A 24,321-nucleotide genomic window follows, 5' to 3' on the forward strand; every position below is an offset into this window, starting at 1 on the left:
ACTCTGTCCGACCTACCCTTCGTTCCAAAGGGCCAGGATGTACTTTTTCACAAGGTCAATGATATTGTCCAGCCAGACCCAGAAGGAGAAGCCCTTGCCAGCCATGTTTTCCTGGAGAAAAGAATAACGGGAAAGCCAAGTCTACCGCCACCCCAGCCTTTCCCTTCCTGGGGCACAGTGCACCACCCAAATCCTCAGGCCCGTCTACCTGCTGGCAGGTCCTACTGGCTGCTGGACCAAGAGTTCAGGCCTTCAAGCCAGAGCCCTCCACAACAGCCATGCAGGTTAGTACTCCCATTCCCACAAGGATTTAACAAGATTGCTTACTTTGCAAAACTTAGCCCATGTGATCTGACACCCTGAATAATTCACACCAGGTCCTGAAGGAAAAGAAAAAGAATCAAGTAGTACATTTTGAGGTTGGGGGTCAAGATGTTCTTTCTTTTTTTTTTTTGAGACAGAGTCTTGCTCTGACATCAGGCTGGAATGCAGAGGCGCAATCTCAGCTCACTGCAACCTCCTGCCTCCTGGGTTCAAGTGATTCTCCTCCCTAGCCTCCTGAGTGGCTGGGACTATAGGCATGCATCACCACACCCGGCTAATTTTTATTATTTTAGTAGAGATGGGGTTTCACCATGTTGGCCAGCATGGTCTCGATATCTTGACCTTGTGATCCGCCCACCTCAGCCTCCCAAAGTGCTGGAATTACAGGCATGAGCCACCAAGCCCAGCTGGTGTTATTTCTTAAAACGGAACACACACACATTGGTCCCACAATGGGCCATGAAACCACTGGCGTTCACATATTAAAAGGTGGCCGCTGTTGTCTGTGTGCACACAATGAGGACAAACACACTGCCATTATCTGACCCATCTTTGTTGCTGGGTAGCCCAGCAGGGACAGAGGGTGATGTAACAAGTGCCCCTGTTCTTTGTAGCCTTGGGTGGTGGGCTGGGGACCAGCAGCAGCACTCACTAACAAGCTGATATCTGGTGTCAGACAGGTGTATTTGGTGGCAACAGCTTTATTAGGATAAAGCTACTTCTAGCCCAGGCAACACATAAAATATTCCACTAACTCTTTTTTAAAAACTAGCCAATAGTCGGCTGGGCACGGTGGCCCATGCCTATAATCCCAGCACTTTGGGAGGAAGAGGTGGGCGAATCATGAGGTCAAGAGATAGAGACCATCCTGACCAACACAGTGAAACACCATCTCTAGTAAAAATACAAAATTAGCCTGGTGTGGGGGCGCATGCCTGTAGTCTGAGCCATGCAGGAGGCTGAGGGAGGAGAATCACTTGAACCCGGGAGGTGGAGGTTGCAGTGAGCCGAGATCGTGCCACTGCACTCCAGCCAGGTAACAGAGCAAGACTCTATCTCAAAGAAAACCCATAAAAAAACTGGCCTATAGTTGATTAAAGGAATGCATAGGGAACAAGGGAAAAAAAAAAAAAGAAGAAATGGACCGGGAATATCAAGCCTTTAGCTCTACCCTCCAAAACACACTTAAAAGATCTTCTAGGCCGGGCGTGGTGGCTTACATCTGTAATCCAAGCACTTTGGAGGCCAAGTTGGGCTGATCACCTGAGGTCGGGAGTTCAAGACCAGCCTGACTAACATGGTGAAATCCCGTCTTTAAAAAAAAAAAAAAAAGAAGCTCTTCTAAGGTTAGATGGGGTGGTACCCTGGAAGGGTTGAGTGAGATAGCAACCAGGAGAAAAGAAATCTACCTCCTACCTCAAAAATTATCACCCTGACTACATACTGCCTCTGCACCCCGACTCCCCAACCTGATGGAGGCCCTGTTTCCTGGCCCCAGCACAGTGCCTTGCTCAGGAAACATGACCTAATGATCAGTAGACATGGCCCAAATGAGCAGCCCTATAGGCCAGATCCATTTTCCTTTTTTGATTCTTTTTTTTTTCTTTTTTATCACCCACAGCATGAAAATGGACAGATCCCTTTTCTGGGCAGGTGGAGGGAGGAGGGGTGAAAATGCGAACCCAAGAGTTTCTCTGCCAGTGTAGTCAGCTGCTCGATGCTCAGTCCTCGCTTGGTGGTGGAGGAAAATTGCCAGCTCAGGACCTCAGCCACTTGATCCCACGTTCCAATTGGGGGCTTGGTAAAAAAGTTCACGTTCTATTGGAAAGAACACATTTACTCATTTAGATGAGCGATGGTGCTCGTTGTTTATACTAGGTACCCATAAGTTGCAGAAGATCCTGGGGCACCAACTAAAAGGAGGGGACACTAACCTTGGGGTTGTTGGTCAGCATGTTGTACCAAAGGATGGATGCCCAGGCATTTGGCATCTGACAGATGTTGGAGATCACCACAACTGGCAAGGAGTGGGTCTGTGGAGGAAGTGGGAACTGAGCAGGGAGGCAGAGGGGCTCGCATAGCCTCGGAAATCTCTTCACCCGCATCTCACGGGGCTCAGAATGAAAGGACATGCCATAAGCCACACCTGCTGCCAACTCTAGGCAAGGAGTGTGACTGAGTCAGCTGAGTCAGCAATCAGAGTGGAAAGAATGCCCAGCATGGCCACAGGGCTCGGGCTGCTGTCAGAACATACCAGTCCCTTGTAAAACCTGACTTGCTCACAGCTTGACTCACAGTCTACAGATTGCCCCATTTTTCAGACCCTGAAGGCATTCTCCAAGACTTGAAGCTGTATCTTCACATGAAACAGAGAGGTCTGAGGAATCAAAGACCAGGATTCCTGATTGTCTAGGTATATCTCAATTTAAAAGTCAAGAAAGTTGGGAAAAGAGAATGTCATTGCCACAATTTTCTGTATACTAAACCCACTGTGCCCAAACTTTATAAAGTTAGCTCTAATCAATTTCTTTCTTTTCTTTTTTTTTTTTTTTTTTTGAGACAGTCTTGCTTGTTGCCCAGGCTGGAGTACAATGGTATGATCTCGGCCTCCCAGGTTCAAGTGACTCTCCTGCCTCAGCCTCCTGAGTAGCTGGGATTACAGGCGCCTGCCACAACGCTCAGCTAATTTTTGTATTTTTAGTAGACAGGGTTTTGCCATGATGGCCAGACTAGTCTTGAACTCCTGACCTTGTGACCCATCAGCCTCGGCCTCCCAAAGAGCTGGGATTACAGGCATGAGCCACTGTGCCTGGCCAGTCAATTTCTAAATATATCAACCGAGTATACACACATCTTCTGAGCACTCAAGCAAGACTTCATTCTCAGATGGGATGCCAAGGATTTTTTTGAAGAAAAGTAAGCAAAAATAAGCAGTGTTAAGCAAACAGCAATCATTCCACCTTGTCTTGTAAAAATCCCGCTGGAAGTTTTTGTCCTGAGTCACCCCTGCATGTAGCCTCTCACCAATTCTACCGCAGAACTCACCTCTAGGTCAATCTTGAGGCCTTGGTGATACACCTCTGTCTCAAAGGTGATCAGGTGCAGCTCCTCAGTCACAATCAGGGAAGCCTACAGTAACAAGAAGGATACTCTTAGGCCAGGTGTGGTGGCTCATGCTTGTAATCCCAGCACTTCGGGAGGCCAAAGCAGGAGGACTGCTTGAGTCCAGGAGTTCGAGCAAAACTCCATCTCTGCACAAAATACAAAATAAGTAGCACAGCAAAACTCCATCTCTGTAAAAAATACAAGTGTTAGCTGGGGGTGGTGGCACGTGCCTGTAATCCCAGCTACTCAGGAGGCTGAGGCGGGAAAATCACTTGAACCCAGGAGGCGGAGGTTGTGGTGAGCCAAGATTGCACCACTGTACTCCAGCCTGGGCAACAAGAGTGAAACTCCATCTCAAAAATAAATAAATAAAAATTTAAAAAGAGAAGGATGCCTTTCCTCAGAGAGAATGGCATTCAGTACTGGCAGCCACAGCCAAGGAAAGTGACATGCCAAGCCTCACCACACCAAGAAGGGTAAGCCACCAGGTGGCCACAAACTTCCAGGGACACAACTTGCTTACTCTCTTCAACATGAAGAACCTCCAATGCTATGATCCTCAACCTAATGCTTTCCTCAGTTTGTATTATAATACTACATAGTATTATAATACTACATTGGTTATTCGTAAATTATGTAAGGCACAAAAATAACAAAACAATGTGGACCCACCATTCAATCTAAGGAAAAGGCCATCACTCCTCAAATTCTCTAGATGCCCTTCCCAAACCCCATCCCCTTCCCTCCTCCCTCAAAAATAACTATTTTGTCTTCTGAGTTTATCATTTCCTAGTCTTTTTTTTTTTACAGTTTTATCATATTTGTTTCTCTAATTAATATGGGCATTGTTTAGTGAACCTTACACATATGGATCCAATGTATTCTTTTGTGATTCACTTTTCACTCAATGTAAAATGAATGCACATGGTTATGTGTATCTGCAATGTATTCCTTTTCACAGCTGTGTAGTATTCCATTGTATGTCTAAACCACAAATCACATATTTATTCATTCTAATATTGATGGATATTTATTTGGGTTGCTTTAGAGCTTATAATCAGGCTGCTCTGCACTTTATACATGTTTCCTGGTACATATATGCAAAGATTTCTCTGTTGTTGAATCCTGAAATGGCACTGTTGGTTTACAGGGTATGTTCATTTTTATACTGCCTAATTGACTATAACAATTTATACTGCGCCAAAGTGACTGTAACAATGTCTTACATCAGTATAGCAACCTTATTTTAAGTAACAGTTACCAATGAATTCTCAGAAATTGAATTCTGGGCCAGATGCAGTGGCTCATGCCTGTAATCCTGGCACTTTGGGAGGCCAAGGTGGGCAGATCATGAGTTCAGGAGTTCAAGACCAGCCTGACCAATATGGTGAAACCCCGTTTCTACTAAAAATACAAAAATCAGCTGGGCCTGGTAGCGTGTGCCTGCAGTCCCAGCTACTCGGGAGGCTGAGGTAGGAGAATCACTTGAACCCGGGAGGCAGAGGTTGCAGTGAGTCAAGATCACACCACTGCATTCCAGCCTGAGTGAGAGCAAGACTCTGTCTCAAAAAAAAAAAAAAAAAAAGAAAGAAAGAAATTGAATTCTAATTGATTTTTAATACCTTTTCTGATAATAAAAGTCATATATTCAGTTTAAAATGCAAGTATCACAGAGACAGTTTAGAATAGCCATGGATACTGATGGCAGCACTAATACATAGCACTGCTGGGTGTATATTTCTCCAGAATTTCTTACTATAAATATGAATGCACATAAGAGAGTAGAGTATTTTTAAAACACATACAGTATTACTATTCAAATTATTTTACATTTTGCTTTTCTAAATATGTCATGTACATTTTCCCATGTCATTGCATACAGGCTACTTCACTCTACTGTCAAGTAAAATTCTGCATTTTTTAAAAAGACTGCTATGTTTCATTTTATTTACTTATTTTTGAGACAGAGTTTCACTGTTGCCCAGGCTAGAGCACAGTGGCAAAATCTTGGGTCACCGCAACCTCCACCTCCCAGGTGCAAGCCATTCTCATGCCTCAGACTCCCTAGTAGCTGGGACTACAGGTACACACCACAATGCCCAGCTAATTTTTGTATTTTTAGTAGAGACGGGGTTTCACCATGTTGGCCAAGTTGGTCTCAAACTCCTGACCTCAAGTGACCAGCCTGCCTCGGCTTCCCAAAGTGCCGGGATTACAGGTGTGAGCCACCGCACCTAGCTAGGACTGCTACGTTTTAAAGAGGAAGAATTGTTCAGGGGATAAATGTGAGAACAAGAACAGGGTATCACAATTTTTAAAAATCATTAAACTAGCTTTAGGTCATATTTACCTTTTTCTATTAAAAAAATAAAAATTATTCTTGACACTTGACATTAAGAATCCAACTGAATCAATGAAAGGCAGAAAATAAGGGGGATAAAGAACAAGATGAGTTTTTGTTTGTTCGTTGACTTTATTTTCTCTTTTCCTAAGCAAGCTAACACAAGGTGGTCATTTATTTTAAAGTTTAGCTCGGGACTGTTGCTTTTACACCATCTATCCTACCTCAGTGAGAGAGAAAAATGGGACACTGAGAATGGAGCCAAGCAGAGTCAACGGCAGGATCTGGAAGGGGAATTTGGAAAGCCCCAGGCAAGGTGGAAAGCTACTTTATAACACATGGGTGTGGAGAACGACTCAGCAAGGGACTTTCCACTTCTCCTTAAGGAGGAGCCAACTCCCAGATATTCACAGAAATGCTCCAAGCCACAGAACGCCACAGCACATGGAACTTCTGATCAGGTCACTTTGGCCTGCAATGGCTTTTTGGAATTAACTATAGCTGAAAGGACAGGTTGATGTTTCTAATTCTGGGTAATAAGAAGGGTCTTTTCCCCTTTCTCCCTCAGGGAAAACACCCCCAACAAAACTTACATCACAGTTGGCTCGGCCCCCATTTCCACATCTCTGCTCCCTCAGGGTCTGCAAGGAAAGAAAAAGGCCAGGTGTCCCATGAGGCTCTCCCCAGCTCTCTCCCTCAGCCAGAAGCCCTGTGTGAAGGAAGCTCCTCCCACATACCAAGTGTTTGAATTCTGCAGAAAGGCTCCCATTGTTGGACTCTTCCATGTTCATCACTTTGGTGTTTGTGCCCAGAATGTTAAATTTCCGGGATCTGAATTGCAGGAGAACAGTCAGCCATATAGGTGACCAAGTATAAAGTCAGGATAAAGTTAAGTTAAACGGAACAAAAGGAAGCCTCTAGGCGAAACTTACCCTCTGAGAGCTGCCACATCCCCAGAGTCTCTGTAAGAACATAGACCGTTGTCAGTAAAACAGGGTCCATGTTTCTTCAAAAAGCCTACTTTGACCACCTGTTATTTACTCTCCTGAAAAAACCTCTGTGCTCCTGGCATTTCTATGAACAATTTAGTTACAGTTTATCAGTGCATCATAACACCTTTGTGTAGTAGGCACAGTTGGTTGCCTCCCCATAGGAAGGGGAACCCGTGTTTCACATTGCATATGTACTTATTAAACCTCCCACCTTTGTCAACTCCCTTATTTCATTATTTTCCAGTTCATTGTCATGAAATTTCCAGATAATTATATCAACTAAGTATGTATTTTCTCTTTTCTAATATATTCAAAGGGTATGTGTATCTTACATCCTGAAAGGTATTATAAAATTTTGAGTATTCCATTATATGGTAAAAGTGTGGAACAATTAAAAAAAAAAAAGGCTGGGCATGATGGCTCATGCCTGTAATCCCAGCACTTTGGGAGGCCTCAGCCTCCCAAGGTCAGGGGATCGAGGTGGATCACAAAGTCAGGGGATCAAGACCATCCTGGCCAACATGGTAAAACCCCGTTTCCACTAAAATCCAAAAAAAAAAAAAAAAATTAACTGGGCGTGGTAGTGTGCACCTGCAGTCTCAGCTACTCGGAAGGCTGAGGCATGGGAATTGTCGCTTGAACCCAGAGGCAAAGGTTGCAGTGAGCTGAGATCATACCACTGCACTCCAGCCTGGCGACAGAACAAGACTCCGTCTCAAAAAAAAAAGAAAAAAAAAAAAAAAAAGATCTATTCTTTCCACACGCTATGTATGGAAAGAATACATAAAGACATTTCAGTCAACAACAAACTGCACATATGACAGTGGTCCCATAAGATGATAAGCTGAAAAACTCCTACCGCATTGTGATGTGTGTTACGATTGCCTACGGTATTCAGCATGGTAACATACTGTACAGCTTTGCAGCCTACAAGCAGCAGGCTCTACCACATAGCATAGGCACTCTGCCACCCAGTTTGTATAAAGACCATCTACTCTACATAAATGTTGGCACAACAAAATTGCCTAATGATACATTTTGCAGAATGTATCTCAGTCATCAATTAACACATGATCTCAGTCTTATATATAAAATGCATGAATTACATGTACAAGTAAAACGCTAAACAACAGCAACCACAAATCACACCTATACCCTCAGCTTTGTGGCTTTGTTCTGGCAAGTAAATGACAATGCACCCCAGGGCTTTTGTAAACTTTCATCCCCAAAAACATCTCTGAATAAAGATAGAATCTCGAGTTCAAATGATGCCTATAAAAGTTCTCATTTTTCTGTTCCTCATTTGAAAACAAGAACTAAGATAGGAGTACTTACTTATCAATGCACACTTTAATTTTAAGCTGGTAATTCAACTCAGGGAATTTGACCAGCAACCTATTTAAAAAGAAATTATCCAATTAAAAAAAAAGTCAGTAGACTCTCCCATAACCTTTTGTTGAAGAAAGGTAAAATTCATAATTCTTCATTTCTCAGAGGTAATTGGCCAAGCTGTCTATAATTATAGGCTCACATCTATAATCTCAGCACTGTGGGAGGCAAAGCTGGGAGGATCACTTGAGCCCAGGAGTCCCATAACAGCCTAGGAAACAAAGCGAGAGCCTGCCTTTATAAAAAATTTAAAAATTAGCGGGGTGTGGCAGCATGAACCTATAGTCCCAGTTACTCAGTAGGCTGAGGCAAGAGGATTACTTGTAGCCAGGAGTTCAAGGTTGCAATGAGACATGATCATGCCACTGCACTCCAGCCTGGGTCAAAGAGAGAGATTCTATCTTTCTCTTTAAAAAATGTTAAAATAGGCCAGGCGTGGTGGCTCACACCTGTAAGCCAGAACTTTGGGAGGCCAGGGCAGGCAAATCACCTGAGGTCAGAAGTTCGCGATCAGCCTGACCAACATGACTAAGACCTGTCTCTATACTAAAAATACAAAAATTAGCCGGGCATGATGGTGTATGCCAGTCCAGCTACTCAGGGAGGCTGAGGCAGTAGAATTGCTTGAACCCAGGAGATGGACATAGCAGTGAGCCAAGATCGCACCACTACACTACAGGCTGGGTGGCAGAGAGAGACTCCATCTAAAAAAAAATAATAAAATAAAATAAAGGCCAGGCATGGTGGCTTATGCCTGTAATTCCAGGACTTTGGGAGGCCAAGGTGGGTGGATCACCTGATGTCGGGAGTTGAAGACCAGCCTGACCAACATGGAGAAACCCCATCTCTACTAAAAATACAAAATTAGCTGGGCATGGTAGTGCATGCCTATAATCCCAGCTATTTGGAAGGCTGAGGCAGGAGAATCGCTTGAACTCAAAAAAAAAAAAATGCCCGGCCTTTTTTTTTTTTTTAAAAGATGGGATTTCACCATGATGGCCAGGCTGGTCTTGAACTCCTGACCTCAAGTGATCCACCCACGTTAGCCTCCCAAAGTGCTAGGATTACAGGCGTGAGCCACCGCGCCAGACCTACATTCTTCACTTTTTTTGTTAAAAAATTAAAAAGAGGTGAATAAATGACAATTCCAAATTCCTCCTCCAGCCAATGCCATCTTGATATTGAGTATCAGGCCAGGAGCAGTGGCTCACATCTATAATCCCAGAACTTGAGGAGGCTGAGGCAGGAGGATCGCTTGAGGCCAGGAGTTCAAGACCAGTCTAGCCAACACTGTGAAACCCCATCTCTAGCAAAAAATAACAAAATTAGCCAGGCGTGGTGGTGTGCACCTGTAGTCCCAGGTACTCAGGAGGCTAAGGCATAAGAATTGCTTGCACCTGGGAGGCAGAGGTTGCAGTGAGCTGTGATCATGCCAATGCACTCCAGCCTGGGCGACACAGTGAGACCCTGTCTCAAACAAAAACAGAAGTTTAGATCACCCCTTCAAGTCAAAGGTACTGAGAAAAAGTCTAAGAACAACTTGTATAAAGTTGTGAGACATTCACAAAAGAATAATCAACGCCATTTAGTGAAAAATATTACGGGAACATATGCTGTGCAGCTGGCATTTTCTTCTATTAAACCTGAAACCCAACACCATACTAAATTTCTCACAAGGGAAATTTCACTGCAGAAAGTCAAAACACCAGCACACCTGCTCTGACTTGAGTGTGAAAGTAACACTTCACCCTACAGGCCCACCACCCACCTGCCCTAGGGCCTCTCAGCTTCCCCATTACTAAGCCTTACTCTTTCCCTTAAAATCCACAGGGAAGGGTAGCCTCAAAGAACTGAAAATAGTTGACGTTCTTTTGTCCATTGGCCAAAAGGAAAAGCTGTGGACTGACCCTCCAGGTCTGCAATCACAGGAATATGCCCAGGTAGCTTCAAAAAGATGACTGCTCTTTTGCTTTTGACATCAGAATCAGAGCACAAGCAGATAGTATGCCAACAAATTTCATCTCTGCAACAGTGTACCTGCCTGTGACACCACACCTGGAAAGATGACCTGGCCACCAACTCTGCCCTCGCCCTAACAGTGTCCCTCACTAAAATCTCTACCAGAAACGGAAGTGGTGTGGCCCACCTGACTTTAGTAGTGAACTGGACACCGGTCTTGATGACAAGTGGCCGGTCGGGATGCATGGGCATGCAGGGCTGCCGCTCCACCACAAAGGCACTGAGGAAAGAGAAGACAGGCTCACACGCCATGGCCATGACTAGAAGTTGGCCCACCCCTCACTTTACCACGTGAATCTTCTGGTGTTTTTTAGATGAGGAAAAGGGACAAGGATGCTAAGTTACCTTTTCATTAAGTTTCTAAACAGCTCCACGATTCTCTCCTCCAGCATTGGCCGGTGCTGTACAATGGGGTCCCCTTTGTAGGAAACTTTTTGCTGCAGCTCCTCCAGTTTCTTAATTTGTTGACGGGTCTGAAGTTGAGATTCTGCTAATGATGTTATCCTGCCAATAAATTAAGAAAGCTGCTAATTACCAAACTGAGTGTACATAGGAGAGCTGGATAAGGGGAAGGAAATACCACAGACATGGAGATCCCTCTACAATAAGGGGAATTTTTTTATTGTAGTGAAATATATATAGCATGAAAGTTACAATTCTTTATCTTAGGTTTACAGTTCAGTGACATTACGAAAAGAGGAATTTTTCACCACATTAGGTGGATGCTTAAAAAAAACAGAAAATAAATTATAATTTATTTTTCTAAAATTTATTATTTTTTGAGGTGGAGTTTTGTTTTGCTCTTGTTGCCCAGGCTGGAGTACAATGGCACGATCTTGGCTCACTGCAATCTCCACCTCCAGATTCAAGCGATTCTCCTGCCTCAGCCTCCTGAGTAGCTGGGATTACAGGTGTGTGCTACCACGTCCAGCTAATTTTTTGTATTTTTTGTAGAGATGGGGTTTCACCATGTTAGCCAGTCCGGTCTCAAAACTCCTGACCTCAGGTGATCCACCCACCTCGGTCTCCTAAAGTGCAGGGCCAAAAAATAATTTATTTTACCTTTTATTACTAGTCCCTCCCTAAAATCTCAAATTTCTAAGAGGGGGCTGGGCATACAAAAAGAAGCATTAAACTTCATACCACTAAGAGGAATTGATGGAGTTATCATTGGAAAATGACAAGCATTTGAGCCCAGATAGAGAACACGAAATATGAAATTTAGCACTTACTTTCCTCATCCTAACTTGTCCATGAACATAAAGACTCAGAAAAAGAGATTAGACAGCTCACAAAGATGGGTTTGAGCCAGCTCTGTCACACACTACCTGTGCAAGCTTGGCCAGGCCCTTCACCTTATTTTTATTTATTTATTTTTTCTGAGACAGGGACCACTCTGTGGCCCAGTGCAGTGCAATGGCATGATCACAGCTCACTGCCTCCTCCAACTCCTGGACACAAGTGATCCTCCTACCTCAGCCTCCTGAGTAGCTAGGACTACAGGTGTGTGCCACCATCCCTGTTTTATTTAGTTTAGTTTTTTGATATGGAGTCTCATCTGTCACTCAGGCTGAAGTATAATGGTACATGTCTAGTTTTTAAAATTTCTGTAGAGACAGGATCTCACTTTCTTGCCCAGGCTGGTCTTGAACTCCTGAATTTAAGTGATCCTCTTGACTCTGCCTCCCAACGCATTGGGATTTACAGGTGTAAGCCATGACACCCAACCCCCATGAGCCCTTTCAATGTCAGCTTTTAATTGATCAAAGGACATGACATAATGTTTGAAAATACTGATAACATCCACAAGGAATAAGTGAATAGAGAGTGAAAGCTCATTAAGTCCATCTCCAGGAATAGAGAATATTAGGTCAGACATAGTGGCTCACAACTATAATTCCGAAATTTGAGAAGCCAAGGCGGGTGGACCACTTGAGGCCAGGAGTTCGAGACCAGCCTGGCCAACATGGCAAAACCCCATCTTTACTAAAATACAAAAAAATAGCTGGGCATGGTGGCATGGGTCTGTAATCCCAGCTACTTGGAAGGTTGTGGCTGAGAATTGCTTGAACCTGGGAGGGGGAGGTTGCAGTGAGCCAAGATTGCATCACTGTACTCTAACCTGGGTGATAGAGTGGGACTCTGTCTCAAAAAAAAAAAAGAAATTTTAGTGTCATTCCACCATTCTTTGATGGTTTATCACTAGTGTAATAAAGACCAAAAAACCAAAAAGACAGAAAGTAAAAGGAGAGGGAGGAGGACCGTTGCAGGGATTTCTGAACATTTTTCTGGCACTTCTATCCTCCCATTACCAGAAGTTAAGCTTCTTCATTCCCTGATCAAGAAGCATTTTAAACTGCTTTCAGTAAATTAACAACACTTGGGGTTAGTGAGGATATGAATAGATAGGGAATAGATAGGCATTCTCATGTAGAGGTGCACTAAATTTCCAGTTCAGGTTCTCTGTATCTGTCAAGTTTCTCCTAGGCCAAGCTGGTGTAACATACTCACTATAGGGCCTCATACATGAAGGGTGTGCAGTAAGATTTGCTGGATGAAGGTAAAAGTGCAAATTACAGAAAAGCATATAAAGAAACATCCCTGGCTCGGCGCAGCAGCTCACATCTGTAATCCCAGCACTTTTGAGAGGCTGAAGTGGGATGATCCCTTGAGCCCAGGAGTTTGAGACCAGCCTGGGCAACAAAGTAAGACCTTGTCTCTACAAAAAAATTTAAAAATTAGCTATGTATCATGGTGCACACATGTAGTTCCAACTACTCAGGAGGCTAAAGTGGGAGGATTGCTTGAGCCTGGGAAGTTGAAGCTGCAGTGAGCCATGATTGCATCACTGTACTCTAGGCCTGGGCAACACAGTGAGACCCTGCCTCAAAAAAAAAAAATCCTGCTAATATAAACCATATAAATTTCTATCTTTATGTGTACATAATGACAGATGTCTAGAGTGAGCATCAACCAAAATTTTAACTACTGGTACTGCTGATAATTTGATTTAAAATTTTATTTTTCTTCTCGAGGCCAGGCGTGATGGCTCCTGCCTGTCATCTCAGCACTTTGGGAGGCCGAGGCAGACAGATCGCCTGAGGTTAGGAGATCAAAACCATCCTGGCTAACACCGTGAAATCCCATCTCTACTAAAAACAGAAAAAAAATAGCCGGGCATGTTAGCACATGCCTGTAATCTCAGCTACTTGGGAGGCTGAGGCAGAAGAATCACTTGAACCTGGGAGGCGGAGGGTGTAGTGAGCCGAAATTGTGCCACTGCACTCAAGCCTGGGTGACAGAGTGAGACTCTGTCTCAAAAAAATAAAATTAAATTAAAAAAAATTTGCATGGTGGCACATGCCTGTAATCCCAGCTACTTGGGAGGCAGACACAGGAGAATTGCTTGATCCCGGGAGGCAGAGGTTGCAGCAAGCTGAAATCGTGCTATTACACTCAAGCCTGGGCAACAGAGACTCTGTCTCAAAAAAAAAAAAAAAAGAAATTTTTTTTCTTCTCTTGATTTTCTGTATTTGAATTTTTTCCCTTAAAAAGGGCATGTGTTGTTTCAGATTACTAAAATAACTAAAATTAAAAGTTTTGTCTATGTTAAGTACAGTTAAACCAAAGCCTTAATTGAATCAAGTAAAATATTCTTAAAATATAATAATATAAATTTTTATTAATGAATTTTCTCCAAATAAAGTAAAAACTTCATTTTATTTTTATTTTTTTGAGTTGGGAGTCTCACTCTGTTGCCCAGGCTGGAGTGCAGTGGTGCAATCTCAGCTCACTGTAACCTCTGTCTCCCAGGTTTAAGTGATTCTCCTGCCTCAGCCGCCCAGAGAAGCTAGGAGCACCACTACGCTTGGCTAATTTTTATATTTTTAGAAGAGATGAGGTTTCACCATGTTGACAGGCTGGTCTCGAACTCCTGACTTCAAGTGATCCAACCACCCATCTTGGCTTCCCAAAGTGCTGGGATTACAAGGGTGAGCCATGCACCCAGCTGAAATAAAGTAAACACTTTTAACTCTTGGTCTAAATGTGAATATGGAAAAGACTCTGCATTGGAGATATAGTACCAATTCTGCGGGCCTGCAGTTAAGATCACAATTCAATCTAGCTTTCGAGAAAGAAAGGAAAAGCTTCTCTTTCATCCTTTACCAGTTTTCGAGCCGGTCTAGGCAGATGTTGGGCGGGCCTCCAATGCAAGCAATCTGTTGCCGCCTCTTCCAGTCAGCCAGCTCCTCGTCTGTGAGAGTTTTCTGCACGTACTCCATCGCTGACAAAAGCCCCGCCAGCTCACTCACGATGCTCTGGTTGGAAACCAAAACAAAGTCAGAAAACATTTCCTCAGACCATCTCTAACCACATTCTTTAGTCAACTCCAGAGCAGGAACTTCTTAGAAACCAAGCAAGTTCTGCCACAAGACGCTGAGATCCCGCAAGTGAGCGAGACACCCGGGGGAAGTAGGCCGACCGATGCCCTTACTCTCCGCATCTGGTCCAGCGCAGTGAGCATCTGTTCCAGCTGCTGCATCTTCTGCCTGGTCACTGACTGGTTGTTTCCATTCAGGTCTTGCATGTCTGTGGAGGAAGAAAATACTCCTTGACCTGAGGGAATTCTCCTGTCCTTAATAACCAGGCTCCTTTGAGCACCGGTAACTCCCTTGAGCCCCGCCCACCATAAGGTCTAAACACAGAGTTAAGACAGATAAGTCTTTCAACTCAATCACACAAACTCACTTTCTAGAGGTTTTAATGTCTCTAATATTCACTTGCCTCCTTGACTCTTGAGGGTTTTATAGTTGAAATCAAAGTCATCCTGGAGATTCTCTACCACTTTCATTTTCTGTTCTAGATCCTGTTTAAAACAAACAAAAAAACAAAAGTAAAAAAAGATTTCCTTGGGAACAGAAAAAATAAAGTTTCTGAGAAGAATTCAAACAAAGCCAAAACCTCAAAAAAGATACATGCAGGACCCACAGGCAGTACCTCCCAGAGAAGGCTCCCTGGTGGCCAGATGCAGTGGCTCATGCCTGCAATCCCAGCACTTTAAGAGGCTGAGGTGGGAGGATCACTTGAGCCCAGGATTCAAGATTGGCCTGGGCAACACAGGGAGACCCTCATCTCTACAAAAATTTTTGAAAAATTAGTTGGGTGTAGTGGTGCACACCTGTGGTCCCAGCTACTTGGAAGGATGGGGTGGGAGGATCACTTGGGCCTGGGAGTTTGAGGCTGCAGTGAGCTGTGATCCTGCCACTGCAGCCTGTCTCAAAAAAAAAAAAAAAAAAAAAAAAAATTTAATAAAAGCTCCCAGCTCTAAGGCTTGCAACTTGCATTACCTGCACTCTCTTCCGGACATCCTGAAGATGCTGCTCTAGCATCTGCTGCTTTTCCGTCACCACGGCTGCTGTGGGGTGGTTGGCCTGGCCCCCTTGCTGCCAAAAAGGAAGTCAATGTACATGTGAACACATAAATATGGGTACAGGAACACCTCCGCCCAGCTTCCATTCCACCCTACCTAACCTTCTTATTTGGCTTGAGATGCTGCTGCCATCACGAGAGGAAGGGAAACAGAGGCAGTGGTGCTGTCACTATAAAGGTGATACTACACAGGTCATACTATAAACCCCCTCTATGAACTGAGAGACCACACGTTCAGCTAAGACATGGTCCCTGCCTTCAAAAAGCTCATGGGCAAGTATATCAAAACATTCAGAACAATTTATGACAGATGTTGGATGCCTGCTTAAACGCAGTATCCAGTATATTTCTGAGGGATAATAAAAAAATCCTGCCCTAAGGATGAAATTTCATATCAAAAGATAGTATCTCAGGGGAGAAGGGGAGGATGGTACCTTGGAAAAGGTCAAATAGCACATGAAAAAAGAATAAGAAGAAAGAAGGCCAGGTGTAGCAGCTCACATGTATAATCTAAGCACTTGGGAAGGCTGAAGTGGGAGGACTGCTTCAGGCCGGGAGTTCAAAACTAGCCTAGTCAACCTAGAGAGGCCACATCTCGAATGAATGAATGAATGAATGAATGAAATAAAAACAAATAGCATATGAAACTTAAAAATTATAGGTTTGGGCTAGGCATGGTGGCTCCCACCTGTAATCCTGGCACTTTGGGAAACCAAGGCAGGAGGATCACTTGAGGCTAGGAGTTTGAGACCAGCCTGGGCAACACAGAGAGAGACCCCCATCTCAAAAAACAAAACAAAACCTTTTTTAAAAAAAATATTAGCTGGGCATGGGCCAGACACGATGGCTCATGCCTGTAATCCCAGCACTTTGGAAGGCTGAGGTGGATGGATCACAAGGTCAGGAGTTTGAGACCAGCCTGGCCAACATAGTGAAACCCTGTCTCTACTAAAAACAGAAAAAATTAGCTGGGTGTGGTGGTAGGCACCTGTAATCCCAGCTACTCAGGAGGCTGAGGCAGGAGAGGCAGGAGAATCGCTTGAACCTGGGAGGCAGAGGTTGCAGTGAGCTGAGAACATGCCATTGCACTCCAGCCTGGGTGACAGTGTGAGACTCTGTCTCCAAAATAAATAAATAAATAAACTGGGCATGGTGGCATATACCTGTAGTTCCAGCTACTTGGGAGGCTGAAGTGAGAGGATCATTTACGTCCAGGAGTTTGAGGCTGCACTACAGCCAGTTTTACGGGCAACCATTTTCTTCCTTTCCCATGGTCCCTATCCAAGTCCACAGAATACAAACTTCTTAGAAGTTCTGGGAAGGTGACCCATGCCCCTACTTCTTCCCACAGTGAGAGTGATTCATCTGATTGGTAAGATGGAGAAAGACTCTGTGCACACACACATCTTCAAAGAACCCAGCACCTAGGCTGGTGCCTCCCTCCTCTCACTCTTGCCTTCTTAGGGCACACCACAGGTAAGAGCAGCAGCCTGGTTTCTAGAAGCAGTTTTAGAGGCCTATCCCTCTGCCTTCAATGAGTGTTGGCCTATGGTTGCGGAAGCTCCATATAGATGTCTGGGGTGGGGTGGGGGTGCTGCTCTACAGAGCCAATCTCTCCACCCCAAGATCTAACTCAGGCCCAGGCATCGGAAAGCCCCTATGGTTACCAGCTCAAGCCATAGTTTCCATTCTAGTTTTACCAACAATACAGCTGATGTCTTAAACTTCATGTCTATTTCTCAAGTAGTACTACACTTAAAGGGGGAAAACGTGATTATCACCCACAGAAAGCCACTCTAATACCTTTGTAAAAAAACTTTATTGGCTCTCTACTGCTTCCAACTATAAACATCTTAAGCCTACACAGAAAGCTGTTTCACACAGTTTATAACTTAAAGTTTCCCTCCCCGTGCCTCAGTCGCCCTGAACTACCCACTCTTCCCTGCATGCAGAGTGTTTTCACACTCCCTCCCCACCCGAGATCCACTCAGCCGGACCTGTGCTTCAGTGCAAACACACCTGAACTCACTCACCTTCAAATTCAGTTCAAATGGTTGCTTTCCTACAAAATCGTATCAACTTCCTTAGATAAAATGACACACATCCTCTTCTGTGTCTTTCTCACTTTGAGTCTTTTGTGTACTTATAATCCCAACTAGCCTGAGCCCCTGGTGGCAGGGATTACAACCAATCTTCTATCTTTAGCCCATTCTAGACACTTAAGAGCATGCCAGATGATATAAACAGAGAAAATAGCAGTGAGGCCCAGGTTGAGGCCACAAATACCCAACTTATAGCTCTATATCGGGGGTTGCAACCTTTTTCTCTGAGGGACAGAGGGTAAATATTTTTAGCTTTCTGGGTCATACAGTCCCTGCCACAAATAGCCCTGCCATTACAGCGCAAAAGCAGCCACAGATAATGCGTAAATAAATGAGTGTGGCTGCATTCCGAAAAAAACTCATTTACAAAAAACAAGCAGCAGGCTGGATTTGGGCCAAGGTCACGGTTTGCAGACCCCTTAATCCATCTGATTGAAAACATCCTTGGTATACCCTTGGCTTTCCTACCTCCCATGGAAAGTAGGAGCCTCTATTAATCCACATCTTTTTATCTTGTGGAACAGGATAAAATATAAACGTTTTCCACAACAGAAAATCCTAGTGCTGCATAGGCAAGTGCCTGTGTGTTAACCTCTCAGGCTCCAGGGCACTGCACAGTAAGTGCTATTTACCACCTCACTCACACCTGAGCATATCAGTTTCCTGCTTAAAATTCCTCACTGGGGCTGGGCGTGGTGGCTCACGCAGGCATTCCCAGAACTTTGGGAGGTCGAAGGGGGGGTGGATCACCTGAGGTCAGGAGTTCAAGATCAGCCTGGCCAACATGACGAAATCCTGTCTATGCAAAAATACAAAAATTAGCCAGGCATGATGGCAGGTGCCTATAATCCCAGCTACATGGGAGACTGAGGTAGGAGAATCACTTGAACCTGTGAGGTAGAGGTTGTAGTGAGCCAAGATCAGGCCACTGCACTCCAGCCTGGGCAACAGAGCAAGACTCCATTTCAAAAAAGAAAAAAAAAATTAGCTGAGCATCGTGGCTTATGCCTACAGTCCTAGCTACTTGGGAAGCTGAGACATGAGAATCACTTGAACCTGGGAGGCAGAGATTGCAGAGAGCAGAGATCGTACCACTACACTCCAGCCTGGGTGACAGAGTGAGACTCCGTCTCAAAAGAAAAAAAAAATTTCACTGAGTCCCCATTTCCTACAGTGAAGGTGATGATGGTGATGTCAGCGGTAGCAGAAAGCAGTTAACATTTTTCTTGGCTGGGCACGGTGGCTCACACCTGTAATCCCAGCACTTTGGAAGGCCGAGGCAGGTGGATCACGAGGTCAAGAGATCAAGACCATCCTGGTCAACATGGTGAAACCCCGTCTCTACTAAAAATACAAAATATTAGCTGGGCATGGTGGTGCGTGCCTGTAATCCCAGCTACTTGGGAGGCTGAGGCGGGAGAATTGCCTGAACCCAGGAGGCGGAGGTTGCGGTGAGCCAAGATCACGCCATTGCACTCCAGCCTGGGTAACAAGAGCGAAACTCCTCAAAAAAAAAAATTCTCGCATTTATGTGTCAGATGCTTATGTTTTAAGCATTTTACATGTATTAATTCTACAAAGAAGATATTATTATCATTCCCATTGGAGGAACAGAGAAAGTAAAAATTGTTTACTTAAGGCTACAGAGCAAGTGGCAGGGCTGTGGGTTCAAACTGAAGCAGATTGGCCCCTGTGGTAAACTGCTCTTTCAGAGCTCTGTTGTTAGGTATGACTAATTAAAACATCATCATGTGGCCTTTTTTTTTTTGAGACAGGGTTTCACCATCTTGGCCAGGTTGGTCTTGAACTCCTGACCTCGTGATCCACCCGCCTCAGCCTCCCAAAGTGCTAGGATTATACAGGCGTGAGCCACCGTACCCAGCCCCTATCATGTGGCCTTGACTAGCTCATCTTCCCCAACCCAATCAGATGCTGCACTTTCTACACTTCTCCCAAGAATACACGTTTCTGTTTCTGTTTTTGATCTTCTTTCTTCCTGGTGAGCTCTCTCTCATCAGCTGATGAGCCCAGGAGTTCAAGACCAGCCTGGGAAACATGGCAAGACCCTGTCTCTACCAAAAAAAAAAAAAAAATTAGCTGGGCATGGTGGCGTGTGCCTGTAGTCCCAACTACGCATAAGGCTGAGGCAGGAGGATCACTTGAGCCCAGGTGGTTGAAGCTGCAGTGAGCTGTGATCACACCACTGCACTCCAGCCTAAGTGACAGAGTGAAACTCTATCTCAAAAAGAAAAAAAAATGGTTATGATGGTAAATTTGAAATGTAATGTTATGTATATTTTACCAAAAGTTTTTAAAAAGCAGAAGGTCGGAGGAGAAAAAGAAAGAAAAAATGTCTCTGAGTATAGGATATTAAAGAAAGTAAAACTCCTCACAGAAAGTAAAAGTCTCCTATGACCAACTACTTTAATGATCTCGTATACGCACTTCCAGATATTTTCCCATACATATCAATAGTATATGCAAATTGCATACATTTGTTTTTACTATTATGAATCAGATCTTTACTTTTTTTTTTTTTTTTTTGAGACGGAGTCTCACTCTGTCACCCAGGCTGGAGTGCAGTGGCACAATCTCAGCTCACTACAACCTCTGCCTCCTGGGTTCAAGTGATTCTTCTGCCTCAGCCTCCCAAGTAGCTAGGACTACAGGTGCGTGCCCCCATGCCCAGCTAATTTTTGTATTTTTAGTAGAGATAGGGTTTCACCATATTGGCCAGGTTGTTCTCAAACTCCTGACCTCATGATCCGCCCACCTCAGCCTCCCAAAGTGCTGGGATTACAGGCGTGAGCCAGCGCACTCAGTCCAGATCTTTACTTTCATTACATTTTCTAACAGGTTACTGCTGCTACTATATAGGGGAACTACAGATTCTGAAAACATTTATCTTGTATACAATCGTCTTTCTAAACCTTGCTGGTTCCAATCATTTTGTTAGTTTTGTTTCTCTTGGATCTTCTAGAAAGACCTATCTGTAAATAATAATAATTCTGTCCCTTGCTTTCCAATATTTGTACCCTAATTTCTTTTTCTTTGTGTATAGGCTGAATCTTTCAGAAAAATATCAAGGGTAAAAGACATCCTTATCTTTTGCTGTTTTTATTGAGAATAGTATTTTGTTTTGTTTTGTTTTTTTCTGTCACTCTTAGGATATGCTTAATCCTAAGTGTTTCACCATTGTCCATCATGCTCCCTTTGGTTTCTGATACTCTTTCTTGTGATAAGGAAGAACTGATAAAATCGAACTGATATTGGATCAACTGGATTGAAAGAATTGATAAAATCCAATTTATACTGGATTTTATAATTTAACAAAACAATATGTTTTTCTTTAACTTACTAATTTAATTAATTACATTAATAGAATTTCTAATGTCAACAAATCATTCTTGCATTCCTAGAATATAAACCATGGTAGACTGCGTAGGATGCCAGAAATCCTAACCATTTTTGTTTACTTCCACCATTTTTTAGGTTTTCTTTTCTTTAAAAAGAAAAAAAAATAGAGATGATCTCTTGCTAAGTTACCCCAGCTGGTCTAACTCCTGAGGCTCAAGCAATCTGCCCAACTCAGCCTCTACAAGTGCTGGGATTATAGGCGTGAGCCACCACACCTGGCTGTTTTTCAGGTTTTCATATAAGAATTTCTCCAGCCTCATAAAATAAGCCTGAAAGATCTCTTGGTTTTCTATACTTTGGAAAAGTCTGAATGATATTGGAATAATCTGTACCATGAAAGTTTGTCAGAACAAAACTTTTAAACCATTGGGTCTGTTGGATTATTTTGGTGGAACTTCCTTTTTTGTAGTTTTTCAATGTATTTTTGGGGGTGGGAATTTCTTTTTTTTAGAGTTTTCCAACGTATTTTTATGATTATCGATCTATTTATTTTCCTTATTTTTTAGTAGATCTAATAATTTATCTCATTATAAAGTTGTTTGATTTTCCATTCCTCCCAGACCAGGGCTTTGTCTCAGGTCTCACCTGGGCTGCAGTGGCTGCTGTCTGTAGAAGGCGGGACTCTTCCCACAGGCACCGGGCCACAATCCGGGCAATCTCCATCGGCTTCTCAAGATACCTGCTCTGTAAGGAGGAGAGAAAGATAATGAAAATCAGCAGTACACCATGGAGATGTGGACTGAACTCTGCTAACTTAAAACCAATTTATTCATCAAGGAAAGCATTTACTGCAGGAAACAACAGAACAAAGGCTTCAGAGCCTGGCTGAAGGCTGTCTGTGGAGGGTGAGGGGAGGTTGTTACTATTTCTGTAAATAGAAGGACCATTAGACTGAGTCTTTTTTTTTTTTTTTTGAGGCAGGGTCTCACTCTGTCCCCCAGGCTGGAGTGCAATGGTGTAATCACAGCTTATTGCAGCTTCAACTTCCCAGGCTCAAACAATTTTCTCACCTCGGCCCCCTGAGTAGCTGGGACTACAGGTGCGTGCCACCACAACCAATTGGTTTTTTTATAAAACATTTCTGTAATGATGGTGTCTTGCTATGCTGCCCAGGCTGGTCTCAAACCCTCAGGCTCAAGCAATCCTCCCTCCTCAACCTTCTAAGGTGTTGGGATTATAGGCATGAGCCACCATGCCTGACCTTGAGTCTTTTTTTTGAAAGCCAAGCCTTGAAGCAGTGTCTTTACACAGTATGATATCCTGGTCTTAAGGGGAAGCAACTGACTTAGTCAAGAAGTATCCCATTACTGTCAAACCTTTAACATGTAACAGTGAGAGTGATCTTCCTATCAGTGGACCGGGTTAACATGCTAACATGTATGATCAACATAAAAATCACTTTATTACTTCAATTATGACAAGCGAAGTGACTCTCAGGTAATGATGCTCATGGGTAAGTATACAGTGCTTGGAGAAAGGGCTAATTACTTCTCCTGTGACTGAAAATAGTAGATTCTTTTTTTTTTTTTCCTAAGCATCTAGACACTGCATAGAGAACAAGATAGTTCTTGTTATTTAGCCAAATGAGAAAAGAAATGCTCCCAGGGAAGAATGCTAACACCCAACTCTGCAGGCCCTGTTTCTTCTTGTCCCCAGTTTCTCATCATACCTGAAGAAACTGCTTGATTCTTCGTAGATTGTGCTGATAGAGAACATTCGACTCTTGCAGGAAGCGGCTATACTGCTGGTCAATCTCGCCCAGGAGATTATGAAACACCAAAGTGGCATGTGATTCTTTGCTGGCCGCATATGCCCTAGGGAAAGGAAGAATGATAAAGAATGGTTCTCAAACCAACTCATATACACAAACAGAAATCACCATCAAGAAAGGAAAAAGCCAGGTGCGGTGGCTCAAGCCTGTAATCCCAGCACTTTGGGAGGCCGAGGCGGGTGGATCACGAGGTCAAGACATCGAGACCATCCCGGTCAACATGGTGAAACCCCGTCTCTACTAAAAATACAAAAAACTAGCTGGGTGTGGTGGCGCGTGCTTGTAATCCCAGCTACTCAGGAGGCTGAGGCAGGAGAATTGCATGAACCGAGGAGGCGGAGGTTGCAGTGAGCCGAAATCGCGCCATTGTGCTCCGGCCTGGGTAACAAGTGAAACTCTGTCTCAAAAAAAAAAAGAGGAAAAAAAAAACAAAGCAAACCTGATGCCATAACCATTCATCATTTTAGATTCCTCTTGCTCCTCAATAAAATACCATCAATTTAATAGTTATTAACAATTATTCCAGGCCAGCCACAGTGGCTCATGCCTGTAATCCCAGCACTTTGGTAGGCCGCGGTTGGCAGATCACCTGAGGTCAGGAGTTCCAGACAAGCCTGGCCAATATGGTGAAACCCTGTCTCTAAGAAAATTCAAAAATTAGCTGAGTATGGTGGCAGATGCCTGTAATCCCAGCTACTCAGAAGGCTGAGGCAGAATTGCTTGAACCCCAGGGGCGGAGGTTGCAGTGAGCTGAGATAGCGCCACTGCATTCCAGCCTTGGCTACAGAGCCAGATTCCATCTCAAAAAAAAAAAAAAACAAAAAAAACCCACAAAACAAAAAACAATTATTCCAGATATTTTTAGCTACTCTACAGTCTATATTTATAAAATATTTGAGCAAAGTAGACAGATATGCTGTTTGCTTTAAATTCTCAATAAACTCTGGTCAGATTTATTAGTACAAATAAATAATCCCAGGCTGGGATGGCCTATCTCCAGCATCTGTGAATTATCTCCTGGCCCTTCACCAAATCAGAGTATGCATTCTGAAAAAAACAGGTCGTATTAACACTGGCCTGAATTAAACCAAAATTAGGTGAGCCTGAACATATTAAAGTGAAGGAAGTAGTTGCTGGACTTCTGTGCCATTATCTCTTCTATGAATGGAACCTATTTCCCTTATCCTGTGATATAGTTTGGATCTACGTCCCTGCCCAAATCTCACATTGAAATGTAATCCCCACTGTTGAGGTGGGGACTGGTGGGAGGTGACTGGATCATGGGAGTGGGTTTCTCATGAATGGTTTAGCACCCTCCCTGTTGGAACTGTCCTCCAGACAGTGAGTCCTTTTTGTGAGATCTGTTCGTTTAAAAGTGTGTGGCACCTCTCCCCTTGCTCTCCTGCTCTTGCTCTGGCCATGTGACCTGCC

General features: G+C 43.7%; 1 protein-coding gene across 8 annotated transcripts in view; it reads right to left on the bottom strand.

The window, feature by feature from the left end:
- The window catches only part of STAT3 (signal transducer and activator of transcription 3), a 68,393-nt gene that overhangs the window by 10,923 nt on the left and 33,149 nt on the right, over window positions 1-24,321 (bottom strand). For all 8 annotated transcript variants that reach the window (XM_035301568.3, XM_035301564.3, XM_035301566.3 and 5 more), the window contains 17 exons: window positions 22,789-22,933; window positions 21,705-21,803; window positions 15,519-15,614; window positions 14,956-15,037; window positions 14,666-14,760; window positions 14,338-14,489; window positions 10,516-10,674; window positions 10,298-10,390; window positions 8,098-8,157; window positions 6,703-6,732; window positions 6,508-6,601; window positions 6,364-6,411; window positions 3,370-3,453; window positions 2,259-2,357; window positions 2,007-2,142; window positions 328-380; window positions 17-111 (listed from right to left, as the gene is read on the bottom strand). In XM_035301568.3, the coding sequence (XP_035157459.1) occupies window positions 17-111; window positions 328-380; window positions 2,007-2,142; window positions 2,259-2,357; window positions 3,370-3,453; window positions 6,364-6,411; window positions 6,508-6,601; window positions 6,703-6,732; window positions 8,098-8,157; window positions 10,298-10,390; window positions 10,516-10,674; window positions 14,338-14,489; window positions 14,666-14,760; window positions 14,956-15,037; window positions 15,519-15,614; window positions 21,705-21,803; window positions 22,789-22,933 (1,620 nt within the window). The remainder of the gene's footprint in view (window positions 1-16; window positions 112-327; window positions 381-2,006; window positions 2,143-2,258; window positions 2,358-3,369; window positions 3,454-6,363; window positions 6,412-6,507; window positions 6,602-6,702; window positions 6,733-8,097; window positions 8,158-10,297; window positions 10,391-10,515; window positions 10,675-14,337; window positions 14,490-14,665; window positions 14,761-14,955; window positions 15,038-15,518; window positions 15,615-21,704; window positions 21,804-22,788; window positions 22,934-24,321) is intronic.

Source organism: Callithrix jacchus, chromosome 5 (genome assembly GCF_049354715.1).
Source record: "Callithrix jacchus isolate 240 chromosome 5, calJac240_pri, whole genome shotgun sequence".
NCBI classification, from domain to species: Eukaryota; Metazoa; Chordata; class Mammalia; order Primates; family Cebidae; genus Callithrix; species Callithrix jacchus.